Raw genomic sequence first — 22852 nt, forward strand, 5'->3', positions numbered from 1 at the left:
CCCCAAAATGCCAAATCACAGCTGTTCATCCAGTTTGGTGATCCTGACCCTCAACCCGCCCTGGACCTGCTCCTGCTACAGGATTTTCAGTCCTTCTAAAACAAGTGGCAGGTTTTCGTCAACAGCATGCAGAGCAATGTTGGAATTGTTTGATAACACATGGATCTCTCCCAGAAATATGGCAAAAAAGGGAAGGATCAAAAATAAATGGATAAACTTGCAGGGCAGTGTCCTCCCAGTGAGCAGCACAGCATTCTCTGTCACACACACGGGCTGACAGTGAGTGTTAGTGTGAGACACATCCCGTTTAAGCTCCCAAAAGCCAAGTCCTAAAAGCCTCTTTGTGAGGAGAGAGGCCTGTTCCCACGGATCCAAACACCCCCACCCTAGTTCTGGTGATTTGTAGGCAAGTGAGAAACAAAGAGGGGGAACAGCCCGAGTTAGTTGGGAGAAGTCACCCAGGAAAGGCAGACGGACAAGGGGCAGAGGCTGCTGGAAATGCTCACCAGAGCTGATCAACTCGGTCAGGGTCCCTGCAGGGGGAGAGAGAGCTCAGGGAACAGGCAGAGGGAGCAAACTGTGGCAACCAAGGAAGTTGGAAGGTTTTATCCTGCTCAAGGCCTTTCCACCCCCAGGGAAGGGGTTGTGGATGTTTACTGTGGTGTGGGTCTCTGCTCACTGGACATGGCAAAGCTGAACACACAAAGACACTCCAGGGAGATGTGCAGCCATGTGAAACCCTGAGGCCATTTTAACTCCTCGTGCTGTTGGGGAGACACGTGTGTGTCCAGGCTCTGGGAATTCTCCTGAGCCCAGGCCTAGGGAACGGCCTCGTGATATAAATTTGCACAAGCACAGTGGACATGGGAAAAAAAAAATCATTCCAATTCTATTTGTTCTTCCCTGGGTTTGATCAGCTTTACAAGACTAATTGGAGCAAAATATAAACCAGACACGAACCAAAAATGATGTTCATAACTCTTTCTAACTTCAAAAAGCAACAGAGCAGAAGAATGTGGTAACTGCCATTTATTTAAATGCTGGTTCCTGTAATAGTTTTTGCATGTCCAGAAACCAGGAATAGGAATTTATTTGAAACAGAACTTAGAAACTGGAGATTCTCTGGCTTTGACCACGTGGCCTCTGCCTCCTGCTCTTCATTAAGGCCCTGCTGCTGCCTGAGCTGCTGCAGCCTCTGTGGCAACATGTCTGGCAAAGAATAATCCAGAAAACTTTGATCTCACATAGGTGTTCTTTTCAGATTCTGTAGGAGCAAGCTAATGAAGAGGGGAGAATGGTTAGAGAAGGAAAGGAGCAGGTTTACAACCAGCAGTGGGAAGAAGATGCTAATCCTATATTTCATGTAACTCATATATTGAATTACTGAATGCTAAGATGACAAAGGGGTATTTTTTATAAATCTAAACAGCCAGCTGCCTCCAAATCCATTCTGAGGGAAAAAGGTGGGATCTGCTTTGGCTGGGGTGGAACAGATACCAAACGTGGCTTTTAAATATCTCCTGTGCCTGAAGTGGAGCTGAGCAGGAGGAACTGTTCTGTTCCAAGTGCTCGGCTCCTCCTGCTCTGACACCCCTCCTTGGGAGAGGACCCGTGTGTCCAAAGGAAGGGCCTGGCAGGTGTGAGGGGAGCAGAGCAGCGTGTCCCTCCCTCCTGTGCCCGGTACCTGCAGTGGTGTTTCCTGCTGGCGAGCCAGAAGGCGCTGTCACAGCCGTAGCAGTGAGCGGCCAGGTGGTCCGGGAGCCACCGCGTCACCTGCAACAACAGCCAGGGGTCAGGGAGGGGCAGTGGAAGCACACCCATCCTGTTTGTGCTCCCAAAAGCAAAGCCAAGCACCCCAAGGAAGGTGCTTGTTCTGCTGTAAGAGCACAAGGTCAGGGCTGGCAACGGGAGCAGATGCACAGACCTGTGAGAACAGAGACGCTGGATTCCCTCGGACAGGCAGAAATCAAGCCAGAAAATCCAATTCCCTTCAGCTAAAGGTGGACATTCCCCAAGCACATGTCCAGCTGAGGCTCCTTTCCTACTCCCCCCTTCCCCAGCTCCCAGTCTGTGAAGCAGAGGGCTCATAGGCACAGGTACTGGTATGTCAGGTGAGACAAGCGGAACGCAAGGAAGAGAGTTCCCAAGAAGTGGCACACGACCAAAGGCCAGAGGAGAATTTGAATATCAATATCCCAAAAGGAGTGATTCACAGGGATTTAGTCTGTACCTCTGTGTCCTGTTTATCCACCTGCTCCCAGCTGGCTTCAGAGAAAATCTCTGTGCTGCAGCGAGACAAGCAGTTCTGATCCAGATTGCTTTCCGAGTCGGGGATAGATGTCTGTTGGCAAACAAACACAGCTGAACAGAACCTTCCCATATCCCTGCTTCCAACCAAATAACACCCGGAATCCCCGACAGGTCAGGGTCTGCCCCTCTGGTGACAGGAGGACATGAGGCAGAGTGGATTTAAAATCCAGTTTCTGCTGCGTTAGCGCAAAGTTCTGGCAAAGCTTTGGGTGATTAACCAAAACCTGCTCTCTGGGGCTCCAATTCCAGGGTCCTGTTTCCTTTCCAAGGTTGTTTCACTTTCAAAAGTAAAATTAGTAATGCATATATCCTTTTGTTGGCAAAGATTCTGGAAAATACAAGCCAAATTGCATATGGGAAACTCAGAATCTGAGATATATATATTCTATATATAGGTTTGGGGGAATAATGCTTCCTTAATATAGTCTATCCAGGTAGAGGTGGATTTTAACAGATTTAAAATTCAGCCAGCCCCTAAAATACAGTAAAATAGCAAGAAATCTTGAGTTAATGTCTTTTGTGCCTGAGGAATAGGCATTTCTGGAGCTCCAGAAGAAAACCTGCAACTCCCAAGCTGAGGCACAAACAGAAGGTAGAGATCAGGTTCTTAAAAACAGGGAATTTTCTGGAAGCACTGCCAGCCCTACGCTGCAGCTTCTGAAGGCCCTTAAAAATGGGAGCAGAATCAATCAAGCCAAAGCACCTGATTTCTCCAGGGAATCCAAGCTTTTTGCAGTGACACTGGGCCCGATGGAGCACATCATGCTGTGTCTCCAATGGGAAGAGCCAAGAGGGCTCCAAGGGTTTTTCACAACAAACGTACCTGGGACTATCCAGCACCTCTGTCACTCCTAAACAACAATGAATTCCACAAACCTCCTATAAATATTTATTTTTTTCAATGTTGCAGGCATATAAACCACGTGGGAAAAGGAAATTTCTGATGGGTGTTGTGTCAGCCTCAGGAATTACAGGCAAGTGCTCAAACCCACAGGAAGGTACAATTCTCTACAAAAGTCCCAACTTTTACAACTTTAAACACTTCCAAGTAAAAGCACAAATAGATTAAAAGCTCCCTTAATATGTTGAGAAAAAAAACTCTTTTTGACATAAGGCTGCAGGAAAGCTCAGTTAATTTATGCCAGTTCAGAATTCCAGAAATTTATTCCAGTTACTGAGCCTGGAGCATCCTGGCCATCTGAAAGGGACAGTGTGAACCTGATGGGTCTGAGTTCACAAAGCATCACCTGAACCTGCAAAGCACCAAGGGATCATCCCATGCTGCTGTCCCAAAAATGGCACAGATACAGCCTCAGGAAAATGTCTTTGCTCTACATGAAAACAACAGTAAAAGAGGTGTTTGGGTTTTTTAGTAAGGCCACTGAAGGTGTTTGGGTTTTTTAATAAGGCCACTGAAGGTGTTTGGGTTTTTAATAAGGCCACTGAAAGTGTTTGGGTTTTTTAATAAGGCCAGTGACAGTGTTTGGGTGTTTTATTAAGGCCAGTGAGGGTGTCTGGGTGTTTTATTAAGGCCAGTGAGGGTGTTTGGGTGTTTTCTTAAGGCCAGTGAGGGTGTTTGGGTATGTCCAGGTATGTGTGAGCTGCCGCCAAACGCCCACCTCGAAATAAACCTTAGGTCCACTCATGGTCAAACTGAAGTTGGGTGAAAATATTAGTCATTAATTGCCATTTATCAAGTGTTTGCCCTCTTCAGAATGACCTGGAGAGTTCTGTAAGAGCCTGCACAGCCCAGAAACGCCCCCCGAGCGCCCGGTGAGCTCCAGACGCGGCACAGGTACCGCTCACTCACCACTTCGTCTCCGTAGTCCCCGTTGAGCCGCAGGGAGCTGTTGAGGAACTGGCTCTCCAAGCGGCTCTTGAGCTCCTGCACCTGCTTCTTGAGGGTCTCCACCTCCTGCTGGTGTCCGGTCTCGATCTGGCGCAGGCGCTGCTGGATGACGTCGCTGTAGACGGGCATGCCGTCGTCGTCCAGGTGGCTGCGGGCGGGCTGGTCGGGGCTGCCGCCCGCCGGCTTCCCCAGCTGGCTCAGCACCCACTTGTGGTGCAAGTTCCTCAGGTGCAGCTGGGCGGAGCCGCAGCTGGCCACCGACACCTGCCTGCTGAGCGAGGCCTTGAGCCGCCCGTCCTCCCCGTTCACGCAGTGTCCGTTGGTGGCGGGGAATTTCGGGGGGACGAGCCCCGCGGGTTTCTCCGCCAGCTTGTTCTCGGGCTCCGGCTCCCCGTTACACACGACCTCGTCTTTCCGCTCCGCGAAGGGCAAGGCACAAGGGGAAGGCATCGGGAGGTGCGTGGTGCTGCTACCAGAAGTCCTGTGCGCTCTTGTTCCCAGTTTTTGGAGCTCTATCATGCACTCCCCCTCCGGCCTGTTCTCCAGAGTTCGGGACAGCTCGTCGGCGCTGTTGTCGAAGGGGTGAGCTCTGTGGTACGGGCCCTTAGGCAGGAACTCAGGCTTTGCTTCAGTCTCCGTTAAGGTTTCCGTGGAACTTTCGATGTTGGATGTCCTTGCCTCGGGCGGGGGTGGCAGAGGGAAGGGAAGGCCGGCCTGTGCTGTGCCGTACGGGCTCTCTGCTTCTTCGTGTTTCCCAACACCTTCTTCCTCTGTGTTGTTCTGAGCGGAGCCCTCCAAAGGAACAGCCTGCAGCTCCCTCACCTGAGGTACCTTCTGGAGAGCGCTGCCAGGATCGCCGTGCTCGTCCTGTTGTCCTCTGGGCTCAGAAGCACCTTGTGAAAGCGGGTGTGGGGTGGGTGTGGGATTGTTCGTTACGATACCTGTGTCCGCCTCGGCCTTTTCCCCGAGGTCACTGACATACCCCCGCAGACTGTCAGCTCTCTTCTCCTTATCCAGGGACACCTCAGCCCCTCTCCCTGCTGCCTCCGGGCCACCCCTTAAGTGCTCCTCCAGCCCAACGTCATCTTTCGTGGCCTCCTGCAGGATGTTCTCCATCTGTCCCTCTGCCACCCCGGCTGCGACGGAGAGCTCGGCGCCCAGGGGGGCCCTGCCCTGCCAGCCCAGGGTGTCCCCCTCGAAGGGCTCGTCCCCGGGGGGGCTGAGGCTGCTGAGCTCCAGGGAGCGGCGGTGCTCCTGCCACTTCTCGTTGAGGCTGGGGTCGCTGCTCCGGCGGGCGGCTGTAGGCACGCTGCTGTCACAGGCTGTCGGCAGATTGTCGAAGGATCTCGTCTTTGGTAGCCTGCAAAGGCACAGACAATCCCAATCCACAGTCAGGGGATGCTTTTTTAAACATTTAGCTACTGTGGTTTAAAAGCTCCCCCCTCAATTAGGACAGTAACAATCTGTTCACTAATGGGCTTGTGGGAAGCATTATCCAGGAGCACGTTCTGCCCATCTGTAGTGCAGAGCTGCTTCAGGACTTCCTTTGTTTGCCATCAGGAAAATATGCTCAACCAGACTTCAAACATTCCCAGAATAATCCCTTTACCACCAAGCCCAAATGCTTTGAGCCTGGTCACACCTCCTAGTTAACATGTGCTGGGAGCCATTGTACAGAAAAGCAAAGAAATAGTTATGCAACGCCAAAAAAAGAACTCCAATTCAAGATAGCTGAAGGAAAGCTTATATCCCACAAGGATATAAGGAATTTTATGTGGCTGTGGGACCCTCAAAGCTTAATTCTGTTTGCCAAGCTTCTCTTTGCCACATTATCACCCCCAAAATGTGACAGCTTCCAAACCCAAAACACCGACAGACTGCACTGGGGCAAATCAGTCCCACATTCCCACAAATCCACCTGGGAGAAATCCTGCCCTCCCGCCACAAACATTCTCCTTTTATATCCCACAATATTCCCTGTTGATCTTACTTTACAGGAGGGATTTCTGGGCTCTAGGCTCACCTGCCCAGAGGCTGCTCTTCAGGGCTCGAGCCTGGCACAGGGTACGGGGCACAGGAGTCGTCGGCGGGCGTGGAGGGGGACGAGCAGGGCAGGTAAACAGCACTCCAGAGCATTAAGTTCCGCACATGGCACACTGGGTACAGCACCTGAGAGGGACAACACGGGAAAGGGTCGACTGCTGGCTCCCAGCAGGCAGAGGAGTTCAGCCCTGGGGGTGCCAGTGAGCAGTGATGGTGTTTAATCAGCCACACTTGGGTCTAGAATGATCTTTTCTGTCAGAGACAGAGGCTGAACACTGATGGCCTTCAGCTCGTCCTGACTGAACTCCTGCAATGTGCTCTCTCTGAATCTACACCTTCACAAAGCTCCTGAACAATTTGAACTGCTGTGGAATTTCAGTGGCCCACTGTCAGTGCCGAGGTTTCCTTGTGAGTTGTGTTGCACTGTGCCAGAGGGAGCTGAACTCACTTCCACAGGCCCCAATCCAGCCCAGCCCATCCTGGCTCTAAAGGAGGCACTCACATGTACAAATTCAGTACATGCAGAAACACTTGGAAGAGACACCTTGCTGTTAAAAGGGATTCCTTGATTGTGGAATATGCTTTATGATTCCGATAAAAACACCTGGGCTCACGCTAGCAATTCCACTCTTCTCCAAGCAGACTCCCTGTGGAAAAGCAGGCAATGATAGAGGAACAGTCTGCCCCCCCAGAGGCTGGTTGGGCACTGACCAGGCTCCCCAGGGCAGTGGGCACAGCCCCAAGGCTGCCAGAGCTCCAGGAAGGTTTGGACAACATTGTCAGGGACAGGGTGGGATTGTTGGGTGTCTGTGCAGGGCCATGATCCTTGTGGGTCCCTTCCCACTCAGAAAATGCTGTGATTCTAGGAGCAGTCAGGTTTCCCTGGCACTGAGCAGGGGAAGGGCTGCGAGGTGGTTGCTGCTCTTAAACTTTGGCTTTGTAACAGATGTGGTTGCATCAGAGGCACCTTTTAAAGCCCAAAGTAAAACCACAGAAAGATGAACCCAAGACAGGAAAATACCAAAACTCCCCCACACTGAAAGAGTCTCCTTGTTAGCACAGACAGTTTTGTCTTTCCTGAGAACAGGGGCCAAGTCCCCGAGGGCAGCCCAAGGACAGCCCTGTCCACTCATCCTGCTGCAAGAGCCCTCTACACTCCTGCTGGGCACACCTGCTGGCATTTTCAGGGAAATTTAGATGCATTCATAGCTTCAAACATCCCCCCAGGCTGTGTCTGCCTGCTCTGCCTCAGCACTCCCAGGATGCCATGTCAGGAGGGAAGGCTCAGAGGGCTCGGCGCGGTGACAGCCCAGAGCTGTGCAGGGCCACAGCCAGGGCACACACAGCCAGGAGGGCTCAGGGAGTGGAAAACTCATCTTCTCAGAACCAACGTGGGCATAAAACTCTTCCCTGCTCCTTAATTTGACTCTAAGGAACAAATAAAAGCCACATCTATCATATGCAAACCCTCTGCACAGTCCTTACAGTTCCGTTTATGACATCTCGCACTTTCATAAATAAAAAGGGCTTAAATATTTATACAAGTTCTTTGCAGTCCTACCCATGATGTCACTTGGTGACTGTGTGTTCCCCTGGCCGTGCTCTGCACCCCTCAGTGCCTCACATGACCTTGTATCAGGCACACACTGAGGGAACTGTGAGCCCCTCCCCAGAACATTCAGTGAGCTCTTACCATGGAGCGGCCAGACTGAAAACGTGAAGGTACCGAGACAAAGATACACCAAATAATCTGAGCTACTTCTTCTGTTTAGCTTTGAGATGAATTTAGACATAGTGTCTAGGTTTGCAGGCAATTTTCTGTCACTCCTCTGACACAGTTTAGTTCTCTAGAGAGGTCTATTTATCAAACACTGAAATGTTTTCTGCTACAAAAAATACAGTACAATATTTAGTTACAGAAAACACATTTCCAGCACTGAGAAATTTCTGAGGTGGCATTTGACATTCCTCAAATATCAGCAAAATTAACACAAGACTTGAAACATCAGCCTGAGCTGAGTGCTCCAAGGTGAATGTCAGTGGGGAGAGCTGAGCTCACTGGTCTGGAAACACCCCTCTGTTCACGGTGACAGTTCAGAGAATCCCAGAATGGTTTGGGTGGGAAGGGAACTTAAAGATCATCCAATTCTATCCCCTGCCATGGGCAGGGACACCTTCCACAAGACCAGGTTGCTCCAAGCCCCATCCTGGCTTTGAACCCTTCCAGGAACGGGGCTGCCACCGCCTCAGTTGTGGCTGAACCCCCATTCCCTGTGTCCCACTGTTGGGGTGTTTTCTCACGGTACCCCCCTCCTTCTGGGGACTGTAGCTGGGGGCCCCCAGGGCTCTCCCTGCAGGGGGAGGGGGATACATACAGACTCCGACTGGGAGGAGTAGAGCAGGTTTTTGAAGGCTTTGTTTGCTGCCCGCAGCAAAGACCAGACGGAGCAGGTCCGTTCCTGAGTGTGTTTCTCTCCTCTCTCTTTTGCATTGTTGCACAGGAATGTTCCAAAGAGGCAGGAGTAGGTGTGCTGCACCAATTTCACCTGCACAGAGCAATTCAGACGTGTCAGGTGGCACAAGAGATCAGCTTCACCCTCCCTCTGCACGACCAAACCCCCTTCCCAGGGCTGACACGCGATACACAGCATTTTTTGCATACCTCCTTACAAAGGAATGCAAGTGGAGCGGAATCTTTGAAAATCATAACTAAAAAAAATTCAGGAAAAAATATAACCTAGAAAGACAAAATATTTGTTCATAATCAAGTATAAAGGTCACATTGATTCAAACTCACTGCCCTGCAGGACAGGCAAACCCATGATTCCTGTGCTACAAAACATTAATGCACCCCAGACACGCTGATCATTAATCCCTCGGTGCTGTAGGCCCAGCCTAACAAAATGGCTTAGTGTGAGCTTAACTTCGGGCATATAAATGACTTCCTTAGGATTATTCAGATGTTAAATGAAGACAAGTAGTTCAATACTCTGAAAAATTAGGCCAGAACACCACGGGTATGTTGTCTGCCAGCCCCTGGAGATCAGCAGTGTGAAGTGAAGCCAGTTACTACCTGTTGTATCTCATTTCACAACTGAGTTACGCCAGGACCGTCCACAGACTCGGTTACATGGCTGAGCTGGCAAGTGGTAATTCAAGTCAGCCACAATCACAGGAATGTGCCTTAAATCTCTCAGTGGATCAGACACTTCATAAAAACTTTTACTTCTCAGATTACTGCTCCTGTAGCCCATGACTGCCACTTCCCCAGACACCCGGGGACTGACTTTGACCATCCTGGGTGAATTCCTAATGGGAGAGCTGTCTGCTTCCAGAGAATATAAACACAGCTCCTATATCCTTTCAGCACAGAAACTGAAAAATTTCATTTTCATTTTCAGCAAAGAAACTGAAAAAAAAAAATGAATGGAGTAGGTTGTTTTTAGAGGAGGAGTTTTCAAGTCAAAACATGATCAAAGCAGGGGGAGGTTTGTATTGCCAGTAAGGATGATTTTTTTCATGCTGTGAGGATGTTTTATACCTCTTAGGTGGGAATATTTAATTGATATAATTTCTTTCATTTAAGTCTAAAAGGACCCTTAAGGGTCCTGCTTCTGTTTTAAGAATGAATAGACCCCATGGAATAGACAAATAATTTTGTTTGCTGTATCTGGGCAGCTTTGACATTACCTTTATCATGCTTAGAGAATGGTTTGGGTTGGAAGGGACTTTAAAGCTCATCTCATTCCATCCTCTGCCATGGGCAGGGACACCTTCCACTAGCCCAGGTTGCTCCAAGCCCCGTCCAACCTGGCCTTGGACACTTCCAGAATGTCACAGACAGGTGGGAAAATCAGCCCCCCAGGCTCTGGGGACGCCAGCACCGGTTTAGAAGAGTCTGTAAAACTCTCAACTCACAAGGAATGCTTCGTTAAACTCAAAAGAGCAAGGGAACTGCCTCTGGAGCTGATGGACACAGTCCAGCCACTGCAGAAACACCGGGCAGCGCTCGTTCAGGTCATCTGAGTTCTCCCCATGGCCACAGCGATCTGCAAACTTGTGGCCAAAATCCAGCCACTCTGTCTCCACCAGCACCTGGAAACCCTGCAGAAACAAGAGGACAGATGAAGAATTCCTGTTTTCCTTTGGCTCTGTTTTCTAAGATGGTCTGAGACTCGTGGGAATCACTTTATTGATGTGCTCTCACTCTCTTATTTCCCTTCAGCACTGGGCTCATTACTTCTCTTTGCTGCTTTAGTGCCTCTGTGCTCTGAAATGAAATTGGGACAGGTATGGATTCCCAAACTACATGAACAGGAAAGGGAATAAGGCAGATTAAGTCCTCAGTGACTGGCAGGGAGGATCCTGATATGAGCCCTATCTCTCCAGGCAGAGGCGAGCAGGAACTTCATCTTGATCAAATCCATCTGGATCATGGTACCCAGCATTTGGACAGGACATCTGAAAGCTTTCCCTTGAAAATGATGGGCAGACCTGCCTGTTAGGAAAGGAAACAATCCACAACAGGACATCCAAGCTCAGGGAGAGCAGGTGCTTGTCTGGTGTACACCAGTCACAAGGCTGATTAAAGGTTCACTTGAGTGATTTCTCATGAAAATGAAAAGGGCAAAGACATTCCCAAACAGTGCCTGGATGAGCAGCTGAATGTGACACCTTGTCTTACAGAACCTGAAATCCATCACAGGGCAGGAAGGTTTTGGTTCTTGGAGGAAAGAAAAATTGTAGAGGATCTTTATTGAGTCAAAGGCTGTGATCAGAGCCAAAATAATGGCTGACAGCTGAGAAATGTGAGACGTGGCAATGCTGAAGACTCATTTTCCTCAACATTTCTGATCCTGGCATAGGCAGCTGCAGTTTATGGTTTCCTCTGGATGACAAGGAAGGCACAGGGTGTGCAGAGCAGAACTCTGCACCATGAACAGGAGGGACAGCACTCCTTGGAGCACCAGGAGGAGGCTCTGTGCCCAGGCCAGAGCAGCATGTTTTGCCCTGGTGGATGCCAGCTTGTAGAACCCATGTGAAAAAGGATCCAAGAAGTTTCCACACTTCCATCCAAAAGGCTTTGCTGCAGCTCAAGCCTCTGGTCCCTGTGTGAGTGAGGCTTTAAGCAGCAGCTCACAGCAGTGTTCAGACACAGAGTTCTGTTCTGGACAACAAAGGCATCTTGCCCGTGGGCTGGCAGATGGAACCCAGCCAGAACATGTCCCACAGTGCTGCAAAGTGATGGGGGAAAAAATTCAGGCTGAAAAAACAGGAGAAATATAACTGACAGAGGACAGGGAAAATGTGAAACTGGAAAGCTATGCACTTGGGAAATCCAGCAAAGAGAAAGGCTTTGTCTGAGCGCTTGGCTGAGAACCTGCAGTGGGGCAATGGAAACTGCAATTGCAGCACTTTGTACTCCATATTCCTGAGGTAAATATGAGGAAGCACAGACCATGACTGTGCAGTTACAGCAAAAGGAATATAATGTCTGAGTTACAGACTGTTCGCCCAGGCTGTGGTTGGTTAACTCCTGCCAGCTTTAGTGCCTTCCTTAGCGGAAAGAACTGCAGTAATTTATAGCCAGGTTTGCTCAGCCAAGGCCCTGAGCTCCCCAGTGCCCTCCCAGAGGGATCACCCACCTCTGTGGTCCTGTAGTAGGGGTCCAGCAGCAGCTTGGCCAGCGCCACGATCTGGGGGGTGCGGTCCCAGCCGTCGGAGCAGTGCACCAGCACCGGCCGCTGGTCCCGGTCCACGGCGTGAACCACCAGCAGCGCCGACTTCAGGAGCACCGACAAGTGCTGCAGCCACTTGGTGCTCTCCAGAGCTGACAGCCAACTAGAGGAAAACAAGGGAAGACAGTTTTTGCTCTTTTAAAATGCTTCCAGGTTTGGATCTCTGAATTCATCACGGCGAAGCTGCTGTTTCAATAAGCTGCGAGCGGCACGCGGGAGCAGTTTTCATTTCTGTCTCGTTAATGCTCTCCCAGGGTGGAGCAACAAAGCCACACACCTACCCGAGGAACTGCCACTCTCTGGGATGAGCTGAAGGTCTGGATCGACTTTGAGACCATGGAAGGCTTTAGCAGCAATTTCCAAACAGGTAAGTGGGAGTTTATATGTTTGACTCAGCAAGGGAAAGCTCATCAGCACGTTCCACACAGTTCAGCATTCCCTGAGCGCTGTCACATGCCTGGTTTATGCTCTGGGAACAGCCTTAATTAACAACTCCAGTGTCCTAGTGAAGACCCAAGCTCAGAAGCTTCGGATTTGATGGGCCATTACAGGGTAGGTACCCCATAGCACTGGAAGGCTATGAAATATTCTCTTGAAATGGCACTATAAATGAGGGGAACATGGAACACAGCCAGAATTTTCCAAAGGAGAGACAAGATGTGAATATTAAAGAGCTGGGAATAGCATGTCAACCTAAGTGTGAGTGCTTAGAAGCCCACCAGAAGCAGCAACACTCTGGTATCAACATCCAAAGTTACACTATCATTTCACAACTAACTCTCTAGGGTCACTTCAATCACAGTAAACCAACTACCTCCATGGAAATGAAAATATACAGCCGAGCATTATCACCCAGGACCCATTATCACCCAGGACAGTCACTGGGGAAAACCCACGGAATTTCAGTTTCCAAACCAGCAGCAGAAGAACGTGGCTGCAGAAACACGTCACCCAAGGCCCAAACATCCACTTACTTTCCTGGATCTGGCATTTGTGTGCAGAGCAGACGCAGGGACTGAAAGCTCTTCCGGATGGAATGGATGTTTGCCATCCCCATGAACACCACCTCACAGTTGGGGTAATACTCTGCAGGGAGAGGGCAAGGAAGAGGGAAGAAACTGAACAACTGCATTTCTAAAAGAAGTTTTTTTTCATCAAAACAAACCCCTGTTGCTGTGGACAGATGAAATAATCTGTTTATGGCTATTCTGTAAGGACACAGCAGCCCTTGGAGCTCGGTGGGTATTCCAGGCATGACACCACAGCCCAGCAAAACAGAAAGCATTTACCAAAGTCCTGCTGTATTTACTTGCAATGTTTCACTCCAGGTTACAAAAAGCAGAGTGCAAACCTATGGGAATAGGGATATTCCTGTGCTCCAGGTCCCAGAGTGTCTGTAAAGACTGGGAAACATCATAAGATGCAAAGATAAATAACATTTAACTGGTAATTTATGGATGCAAGTCATAGATTGCTTTTCCTAAGCACTCAGAAAGAATGAAAGGTTACTCCATCCACTGCTTTCTTCTGAGGGGAATTTTATGAGGAAGCATCACATGTGTGAGAAATACTGGAAGTTCAGGAAAACAGAAGATCTATGGAATTACTTTGGATGTTGCTATGGGATGTGCTCATGTGCAGACAGGGTCACAGCTCAGGGGGGCACCCAAGGAGAGCCAGAAAAACACCAGTTCAATGGTTTTTCCTAGATTTAGTTTTGATGCTTCTGTCTGCACAAAAATGGTGACACAATAACCAAAATGACTGTTTCTACAGGAGAAAAATAATCAGGATGCAGAATCTGGGATGCTGAGTGCTTGCACAGGGAAATACAGGAGTCTGAGCATGTTTTGTATCATTTGATTTCCCAGCTCTTTATCAGCCCAACAGCTGCTGACCCAAAGAGAACATCCTGTTAGCAATGGACTCTGTAACTCCAGCCACAGATTGCACAAGACAATTTCAGCATTTTTTGGTCTTTTCACTGAGTTATGTTATATCTAAAATAAAGCACAGCATAAATGAGCTATTTTTATACAGAGAATGAAGCAAACTTGGCAATACCAGCAGAAAACTTAGCAGCAGAAAGCAATACAAGTATTTATTGAAGATGACAAGCTGTTTGAAAATCTTCTACACAGAATTCAAGAACCAATATACAAGAAAAACAAACTTCCTGTAGACTCTGCTTTTCTGGTTTGAAATTTTACTCTCTCATAAAGAATTATTTAGTAATTTTGAGGTTTTAAATGGAAACTTCATCTTTCCTTACTGGTGGCTGCATAAAGAGCAGCTACTGCAGCAAAGACCAAAACAAGAACACACAGCCAAAAGAGATTTTGTTATCTTATCTCTAGTTTTTCTGTCTGGCATTTTTTTCCAGACTCTCCACCCATGGAATTTTAACAGGCTGCATTCATACCCAGTAGTGACCATAAATAACACCTTGTTTATAAAAGCAACCAAAGCACAAGTGCCAAAGAACACAAAGTGGTGTTGCAAATGCATTACACATGCAAGGTGAAGCAAGATTGCAGTTGGTTATGATATAAACGCTGAAAAATGTTTCAGCTTTAGAAAAATTGCTGAAAAGCTGTATTTTGCACAACCATTCTAGAGTATTATTATTCTCTGCAGCCAGTGGGTTTTACAAGTTCAGGGCTTTTAGCCATGAGCACACTGGACACCTTTGTCTCTCTCTAGTTTATATGTTTGACTCAGCAAGGGAGAGCTCATCAGCATGTTCCACACAGTTCAGCATTTACTGAGCTCTGTCACCAGCTGGGTTTATGCTCTGGGAACAGCCTTAATTAACAGCTAAACCTGCCCTTTGGAAGGGCTGGTGGTGGCTGCTACGATCCAGAACATTCAGACAGATGAACAGCCCTCCATCCCCACGGTCAGTTAAACAGGCTGTCCTGAGGGGGATCAGTGCAATTCCATTGGAGCACATCCTTTTGATTAGCTGAATGGAAAGCAGAAGAAGTGCTGCTCACCTGGGCACTCACAGCCTCCCCCCTTGGCTCTGTTGGCCACGGCTGCCGCGTACGATCGCGCGTCCAAGATCAAAAGCTTCTGGGGCTGAATTGCCAAACTCTCTGCTCCCGAGGCATTGGAGATGGAGGAGTCTGGGAGGGAGGAGATGCAACTGGTGAGGAACTCAAAGGATACTTCTGACCTTGGTCACAAAACGATTCACTCAGTTCCACGATGCACATGCACACAGTAACTGGAGAATGCCTGACTGAACACAATGGATTCAACCTGTTCCAGCACGGGAGATTAATCTTTTACATAAACCTCTGCCCCTCACAGAAAAGTAACAGTGACAGACTTACCAAACTCCACATCAGAGAGGTCCCCTCCATTGGAGAAATCTCTGGAACAATTCCCATTCATCAGTTTGTTGCTGTTGGACCTCGAGTCCGAGGCGCAGGCCTTGGCCACGGACTGGACGAGGTGCTCGTCGTCGGCGTTCCTCCAGCCCCACCAGCTGACCTCGGGCTGCCCACAGCGGGAGATCACTGCCCCATTGCTCTGGTGCCTGGAAAGGGAAGGAAGAACAAAACCAACAGTGCATAAGTTGAAGGATCAGGATGAAAAGGATCCAGAGGGCACCAAAACTTCACTGGCGTGCTGCGGGATCTTAATTCCCACCGGGGACCTCGCCACTGTCCAGCAGTTATCCAACCTGGGAGTTGGTGGCAGCATATTCCAGGTGCTTCCCTTCCAAATGCTGACTGAGAACACAGTCAATGAAAGGGGAAAGTCAAAGCAAGGTCAGGAAGAGAAAACAAAGCATCTTCTTGCTCAATATTGTGGCCTGTTGGTCAGTGAAGGCTGGGGAGCGTTTTGGAACAGCAGGTGAGGCATTCCAGAGGAATTCAACACCTGCTGGATGGCAGATAAATGAGGAACACCCCACCCTGAACATGGCTCTCACCTCCTGGGGAGTGACATTAAAAAAATCACATTTTTTTACACGTCTGAAGAGTTATTTCCTTAAAGACCCAGCTTCTTGTACTACGTATAAAGAACAGATCTGAAATAATTAAAACTCATTGAACCATTGTAAACATGATCTGAAAAAGATTTAAAAACTCTCCCCTACAATCTATTATAAAAAGAGGACTGAAACATCTGATCACAGTAATTCCACTTGCTGCCTCTGTGCTGGCACAACCCACTGCTGCCACCAGCTCTGAGATTGCCCATTCCCTGAAGCGTTTGCAGCTGGGAGTAACAACCTTCTCCTTGACCTTGCCCAGCAGCCCCTCAGTTCAGGGAGCTCAGCCCTGGACCAAGGAAGCCTGGCTGTGGGCACAGAGGGAGCAGCCAGAGCAGCAAAGATACAACTTCTCTGAGGCCACACAGTGAGGCAACAATGCTGAGAACAGGACACCCAGAGATGTTCACTCCCTGCCTCATGTCCCAGCTGAAATATCCCTCCATTCATCCACACACTTCTCTCTTTAAATGACCTGCAAACCATTATGGAATGGTTTGGATGGGAAGTGACCCTAAAGCTTATTCCATTCCATGCCCTGCCATGGGCAGGAACACCTCCCACCAGCCCAGGTTGCTCCAAGCCCCATCCAACCTGGTCTGGGACACTTCCAGGGATCCAGGGGCAGCCACAGCTTCTCTGGGCAACCTGTGCCAGGGCCTCCCCACCCTCACAGCCAGGAATTCCTTCCCAATATCCCATCTCTCCCTGCCCTCTGGCAGTGGGAAGCCATTCCCCTTTGTCCTGTCCCTCCATCCCTTGTCCCCAGTCCCTCTCCAGCTCTCCTGGAGCCCCTTTAGGCCCTGCAAGGGGCTCTCAGCTCTCCCTGGAGCCTCCTCTTGTCCAGGTGAACCCCCCCAGCTCTCCCAGCCTGGCTCCAGAGCAGAGGGGCTCCAGCCCTGGCAGCATCTCTGGGGCCTCCTCTGGACTCTCTCCAGCAGCTCCACGTCCTCCCTGTGCTGTTCCCAGGGCTGGAGCAGCTCTGCAGGGGGGTCTCAGCTGAGGGGCAGAGGGGCAGAATCCCCCCTGCCCTGCTGCCCACGCTGTGGAGTGAGCCCAGGACAGCGGTGGATTTGTGGGAACACATCCCTTCCAGCAGAGGTGCCTCTGCTGCTCTTGCTCAGGAGTCCCAGCACAACCCCCCACTTCCAAAGCACACACCTGCCAATTACAGCTCCTACAGGTTACGATGCAGCAAAGGATTTTAGAGCCTTCCTGCAAACAAACTGCCCATCTCAGCCTCAGGGCAACCAGGAGTTGCTCGATTCCCTCTAATCAAGGAACACCAGAGCAGTGAAGGCTCAGCACAACCCTTCAGCACATCTGAACAGCCGACTCCTCCAGCCCTGCACAGGAAGACAACCCCCCCAGAGCTTTCCATCTTCCCCTTCTCCCTGTGAGCACTCTGAGGGCTGTCTGTGGGTGTGACAGGCTGGTGTGTGATGTGCTGTCAGAGCTGTCACCCCGGGGGGCTGTGCAGCACCTCCTCCGCAGTGTCCCCGCGGGCACCCGTGGGCGCCGCCGCCTCCTGCTCCCCATCCAGCGGGACACGGCTCCGCGGGGCAGGGCCCTCCCGTCACAAAACAGGCTGTGATATGGTATTTTAAGTATTTTCCACGGGGCTTGTATAATTGTTTCACGTAAAATCCCCTCGGTGAGAGGAAGGAGCTGACACGCCGCGTTAGCTGAAGCGGAGGGAAGGCGATGCGGAGCCACGGCACTTGCACCAGGTGCCAGCCGGCTGCCGGCACAGGGAAATGGATTTCTGCTGGAATTAATAGCCTTTCAGAAACAGCTCTACCCAGAGCAAATTAGTTCAGCAAAAAATCCGTGCCAATCACTGAAAGGCCACCCTGTTCCCCACTATGCTTGCGCAAATAATAAAAGAAAATAAAACATCATTATACGTGTAAGAAATCTATTTTGAACAGAGCAGCTCATTTATTTTTCCATATGTTCTCCCAGATTTCATTACTACCTGCTGCAGATCCATTTTCACAGGTTCATAAACGGTTAGGTTTTCATCTCCAGGTTCTTGTCTCGCATTATACCCCAAATAATAAAGAATCACTAGGCCAGACATTGAGCTCGTTGGTGGCTGTGAAGCTCAAACACTCCTATCCCACACAAATATGCCACGTTCAGATGTACCAGCAGAAATCAGCAAACAATTCTATTTAGGGGGCACGGGAGGTCTGAGGAATCACACTCATTCCGACTGGACTGGCCACTGGAATAAAAGTGATTCCTAGGTCCCTGGGGATAAGATGGTGTCACTCAGAGCTCAGGAACCAAAAAAACAGATCTAAAAAATTTAAAGCAAAACCTCCCCTGCAAACTCCCTCACTAGAGACACATCAACATGCAGCCCCCCTGCAGAAACCAAGGAGTAACCCCCCATTAGGCAGCTCTAAAGCCCTTTACAAGCTGTTGTATGGCTGTAGGATGTACGTACACCTCTGCACAGGCTTAACCCCCCCGTGATCAAACCACCTTTGAGCACAACAATAAATCCCCCAAGTCCTTGTAGCTACAGAGCAGGAGGACTAAGGAGGGCTGAATTGCTCCCTGTGCTGCATTACTGAACTCCCAGCACTGGGAATGGAAAACCCACGGCAGCAATTCAGGGATAGAACTCAGCAAGGAGGGAACAGGGCAGTTCTGCCCGTGCCTTCATTCCCTGTGCCAGCAGGACCTGCCTGGGTGGGTGCTCCCCTTCAGCAGTGGGCAAGGCAAAAGGACACCTTCCACCCAGCCAACGTCCAGAGAGGTTGTCTGAGCTTAGGATGCTCTTTCCAGAAGGTAGGAAATCCTCTCTATTGTCTTTTCACAAAATCCCAAGAGCCTTCTCTCTAAAACTGATTTTCTGTGGCCAAAACAAGGAAGCTACAAAATCCATGTCACGGGCCAGATTTATCCACATAAACTATTGTTGCCCAGAGAGGTGAGGCTGCCCCATCCCTGGAAGTGTCCAAGGCCTGGCTGGAAAGGACTTGGAGCAACCTGGGCTAGTGGAAGGTGTCCCTGTCCATGGGATGGAACTGGATGAGCTTTAAGGTCCCTTCCCACCCAAACCGGTCTGGGATTCTGTGACCTCATAAAATATGTGAAAAGGTTTAAAAAATTGTAAACACTGAGCAAAACTGCAGAGAGTGGGTGTGAGATTTCTGTGGAAATCTGATCAGAGAACAGAAGCAACACTCCTGACAGTCCAATCTCCAGGAGTATCTCCTGATGTTTGTCTCCGAATTCAGCCCTGTTTGTTCTGCTTTTCAGCCCCGACTGCTTTACAAGGACAGGGAATTTGTGGTTGTCAGGGTCTGTCTCTGGTCTCTCTCTGTCCCACTGTTCAGCATCTGAGACAAGTCATTGGACTAATTTTTTTTAAAATCACTATTACTCTTTTTCCCCCTTAAGTAAAGCAAAAAGAGATTTATTACTGTGATCAATAATGAAACTAAAATCATTAAGGTTTTGTTTCTTACTCCACCAAGAGTAAGAAAAGCTGTTTTTATGGCTATATATATGTATATATATAAAACTATACATGGAATTCCAGTCACAGAATGGTTTGGGTTGGAAGGGATTTAAAGCCCATCCAGTTCCACCTCCTGCCATGGGCAGGGACACCTTTCACTATCCCAGGTAGTTCTAAGCCCCATCCAACCTGGCCTTGAAATCCTATGGATCATCATCCACTCCCTGCTGTGAGCTCAATTAGAGCCCAGAATGATGAACTGGATGTCTTGAAAAATCTATTACTAAATGTCAAATAAAAAAAAAAAAAGAAGTCAAAATAATAGAAACACTTTTCTCTCCCTGATTTGAAGACTGGCAATGAAAAGGCAGCTGTGATTTACCACAGAGAGCCTCAGCAGAACTGCACAGAACTGGAGGCAGGGACAGGACAATTTCAGTCTCTGTGGTCTTTTGACTTTTAAATTGCTCTCCCATAAATCCCTGGAATGCAGGCTGCTCCCAGGAATGAGAACCAAGTGCTTTCCCTGTGTGCAGGGGTGACAGGAGGAGGGAAGCTGCCCTGTGTTTGGAGGTGAGGTGTCCCTGAATTATGTGACAACTGCAGAAAAGGCCCAAAGTGGCCTGAAATGCAGCATGCAAAGCTGACCCCAACCCACAGAGAAATCACACTGTTCTCTTTTATACATATATATATTATATATAGCACCATAATAACAAAATATCTACATTTTTAAAAGTCAGCATATGCTGGAAGGCATTTTTCCCCCTCCCAGAGCTGAGCAGAGGATGGAACAACTCCTCACCATTCCAAAAGAAACCATTCTAAACCCCTGTGCTGCCTGGAAGGCAAGGGAGAGAAGACAGGAGGATTTAAAGATAATGGTTTGCTGCCACGAGCCAATATGTTCTCCTTTCCCAAGACAAGAACCTTCAGCTGGGTAAACAGTGTTTTGTGGCCCAGAGCTCTCTGCCCTCACTGCTCCCACCCAGGATTATGGATTTGCCAAGTTTTCTGCTCTCCACAGTCAGCCTGCAGTTGATCCCAAGGAATGGGTGGCAAGGCAGGCTCAGGGCATCAACAGTACACATTATCTTTTTGATCCCTTTGTCATCTGATTTTTTAAAGAGATTTTAAAGATTTATGGGAGGATAATCACACCAGGGAAGGGGCCAAGGTGTTAAACGACAGGTCTATAGAATCACAGAATGGTTTGGGTTGGAAGGGACCCATTCCACCCCCTGCCATGGGCAGAGACACCTTCCACTAGCCCAGGTTACTCCAAGCCCCGTCCAACGTGGCCTTGAGCACTTCCAAGGATGGGGCAGCCACAGAATATCCACATAATCCAGAATATTTGAAAAAACAGATGCTGAAATATATTTCTTCCTAAAGAAGCTGTCAAAACCCCAGTATTTCAGAAAAGCAATTTTATATGGAGAGTTTCTGGATTCAGTCTAAGCAAGAGGCTGTCTAGTGAAAACTATCCAAAATATATAGATAGATCTAAACCATGTACTAATTTTTAATTTGAGTGTTATATCTCCTTCAAGTGATTTTGGTATTTGTCCTTCTTTATGCTGCAGTCTGAGAATTAGCCAGGTCAGAGTCAGAGAAAAGCCAAAGGCACACCCAGCCAGGGAGGACATTTATCACCGAGGTCTTCATCTTACATTTTTTCATTTTCATATCAAAAAAACTTAAAAATCAATCTTAACTGGGGTGACTGCCCCAGGAATGATTTGCAGGAGATGCAAATGCCGAGTGCTCCTGCAGTATGTGTTTGGAATTCAAAATGCAAACCATCATTCCCTCTCAGAGTGAACATGTAGCAAGTTCTGCCTCACCCAGGGGAGCCTGAACACCTTTTATTACCAGCCCAAATTCCCACTTACAGCTTATTTCAGCTTTTATTTGCCAGAACCCCCCACTTCCAGGCAGCTGGTGCAGCTGCAGGGGCCTCACCTGTACACCACGGCAGGGATGCGCTTCCAGGACCGGAAGCTTGCCACGCTCTCCAGCTCCTTATCCGTGATCCAGGCGGGAACTATGATCTCCTGGGGGTAACTGCCACACAGCCTGGGGGAAAAGGGGTGCACAGGGTTGGACATTAGTGACACAGAGCAGCTGCACCCTTGGCAGTGTAAAAACTGACACTGTGCAGCCCCTTTTGCTGATTTGTTTCACTGCCTGTCAATAAATTCCTCCTTCTCCAGCGTTAAGTGTGTAAGGAATGGCTATTTTTCCTTCCCGGGATTTCTGGAGACCAAGGCAGGGGTTCTTCTTGCAGTGACACCAACTACCAGCTGAAGGCATTACCCTGCAGAGGCAGAGCAAGGAAAGGTGTTCCAGCACACAGAGTTCCAGCTGGTTTAGCTCTGAGCTGGAGCAGGGAGCAGCCACAACACCCCATCCCACCAGGAGGATCCAGGAGCACCTTCCTCTGCTCCAGAGCCCACAGAGGACTTTTGTCTGGGCTTTCAGGACCTCAGAAAGTGTTTTCTCTTATTTTCAGCCTTTGCAAACTTAACTCTTTCAAACCTGTCTTTTCTTTAATACATGTCTCTGTAATAAGTTAGAGAACAAGACACAATAAAAAATGGTTTATAAAAGTTCAAACTCCACTCTTTGCTCCCTTTTCTTCCCTTAGAATTCTCTGAGATGTCCTCCAGCAAGCACACCAAAATCTGGGATTTCTAAGCTGAAAAATTCATATCAGCTAATAAAATATTCAATAATTAAAAGCATATTTTCTATAAAACAACAAAAAATCATAATTCTGATTGGCCTGTATTAAGAACTGTAGAACTTGAAAAAAGTTCCACTAATCTGCCATAAAAAAATCAGTGTTTTGAGCTGCCATTTGGCTGTGAATCTGCCAAATACTCACTTGTACTTCTCATTGATGTTGGAAATCCTCCAGGCATTGTTCATATCAAACCCCATCCGCTCCACTTCGTTCTTAAACCTGGAAGTTACATGTTCTCCTGGGGAGCAAGAGCAGAGGGAGAAAATGAATGGGAAAGAAGAAATTAAGATTCCCACTTCACAGAATACCCAAGAGAAAACCAGCACATCAGTCAGTGCAAAGCCAGCTGCATTTCACAGCCTCACTCTGACAACTGCACTGCTGGCTCTCCATGGCCAACTCTCCAGGAATGCCAAAGTCCAACATGGTAAATTCCTCAAATTACCAATTTGGGGAAATTCATGTAAAACAGTAACACTGCAAACCAGACCTGAGCACACCAGCAGAAGGAATTTAGATACATCAGGAGTTTCAGGGAAAAAAAAAAATAGCAGTCCTTATTTTGTGAAGTTCAGAAGAATTTTGTATCAATGAGAAGAATGTGAAGCTCTGGTGAGGGGCTGAGACCTGGAATGTGCTCGGGAACGTGGGCAGTCAACATGGAACATGCAATTCCAGC

General features: G+C 48.7%; 1 protein-coding gene across 10 annotated transcripts in view; it reads right to left on the minus strand.

Moving 5' to 3' along the window:
* Nucleotides 1-22852, minus strand: part of MTMR3 (myotubularin related protein 3) — a 64022-nt gene that overhangs the window by 3807 nt on the left and 37363 nt on the right. For 4 of the 10 annotated variants that reach the window (XM_027665498.1, XM_027665499.1, XM_027665506.1 and 1 more), the window contains exons 8-20: nucleotides 22315-22411; nucleotides 21390-21503; nucleotides 15279-15484; nucleotides 14937-15068; nucleotides 12915-13026; nucleotides 11848-12043; nucleotides 10121-10306; nucleotides 8578-8748; nucleotides 6183-6328; nucleotides 4121-5519; nucleotides 2231-2341; nucleotides 1685-1773; nucleotides 507-533 (exon numbers count right to left, since the gene is read on the minus strand). In XM_027665498.1, coding sequence (XP_027521299.1) covers nucleotides 507-533; nucleotides 1685-1773; nucleotides 2231-2341; nucleotides 4121-5519; nucleotides 6183-6328; nucleotides 8578-8748; nucleotides 10121-10306; nucleotides 11848-12043; nucleotides 12915-13026; nucleotides 14937-15068; nucleotides 15279-15484; nucleotides 21390-21503; nucleotides 22315-22411 — 2986 coding nt within the window. Of the gene's footprint in view, nucleotides 1-506; nucleotides 534-1014; nucleotides 1278-1684; nucleotides 1774-2230; nucleotides 2342-4120; nucleotides 5520-6182; nucleotides 6329-8577; nucleotides 8749-10120; nucleotides 10307-11847; nucleotides 12044-12914; nucleotides 13027-14936; nucleotides 15069-15278; nucleotides 15485-21389; nucleotides 21504-22314; nucleotides 22412-22852 lie in introns of those variants that run through there. The other 6 variants (XM_027665504.1, XM_027665505.1, XM_027665501.1 and 3 more) reach the window with 6 other exon arrangements.

The sequence above is a fragment of the Corapipo altera genome, unplaced genomic scaffold (genome assembly GCF_003945725.1).
Source record: "Corapipo altera isolate COAL_440 unplaced genomic scaffold, ASM394572v1 151, whole genome shotgun sequence".
Taxonomy (NCBI): Eukaryota; Metazoa; Chordata; class Aves; order Passeriformes; family Pipridae; genus Corapipo; species Corapipo altera.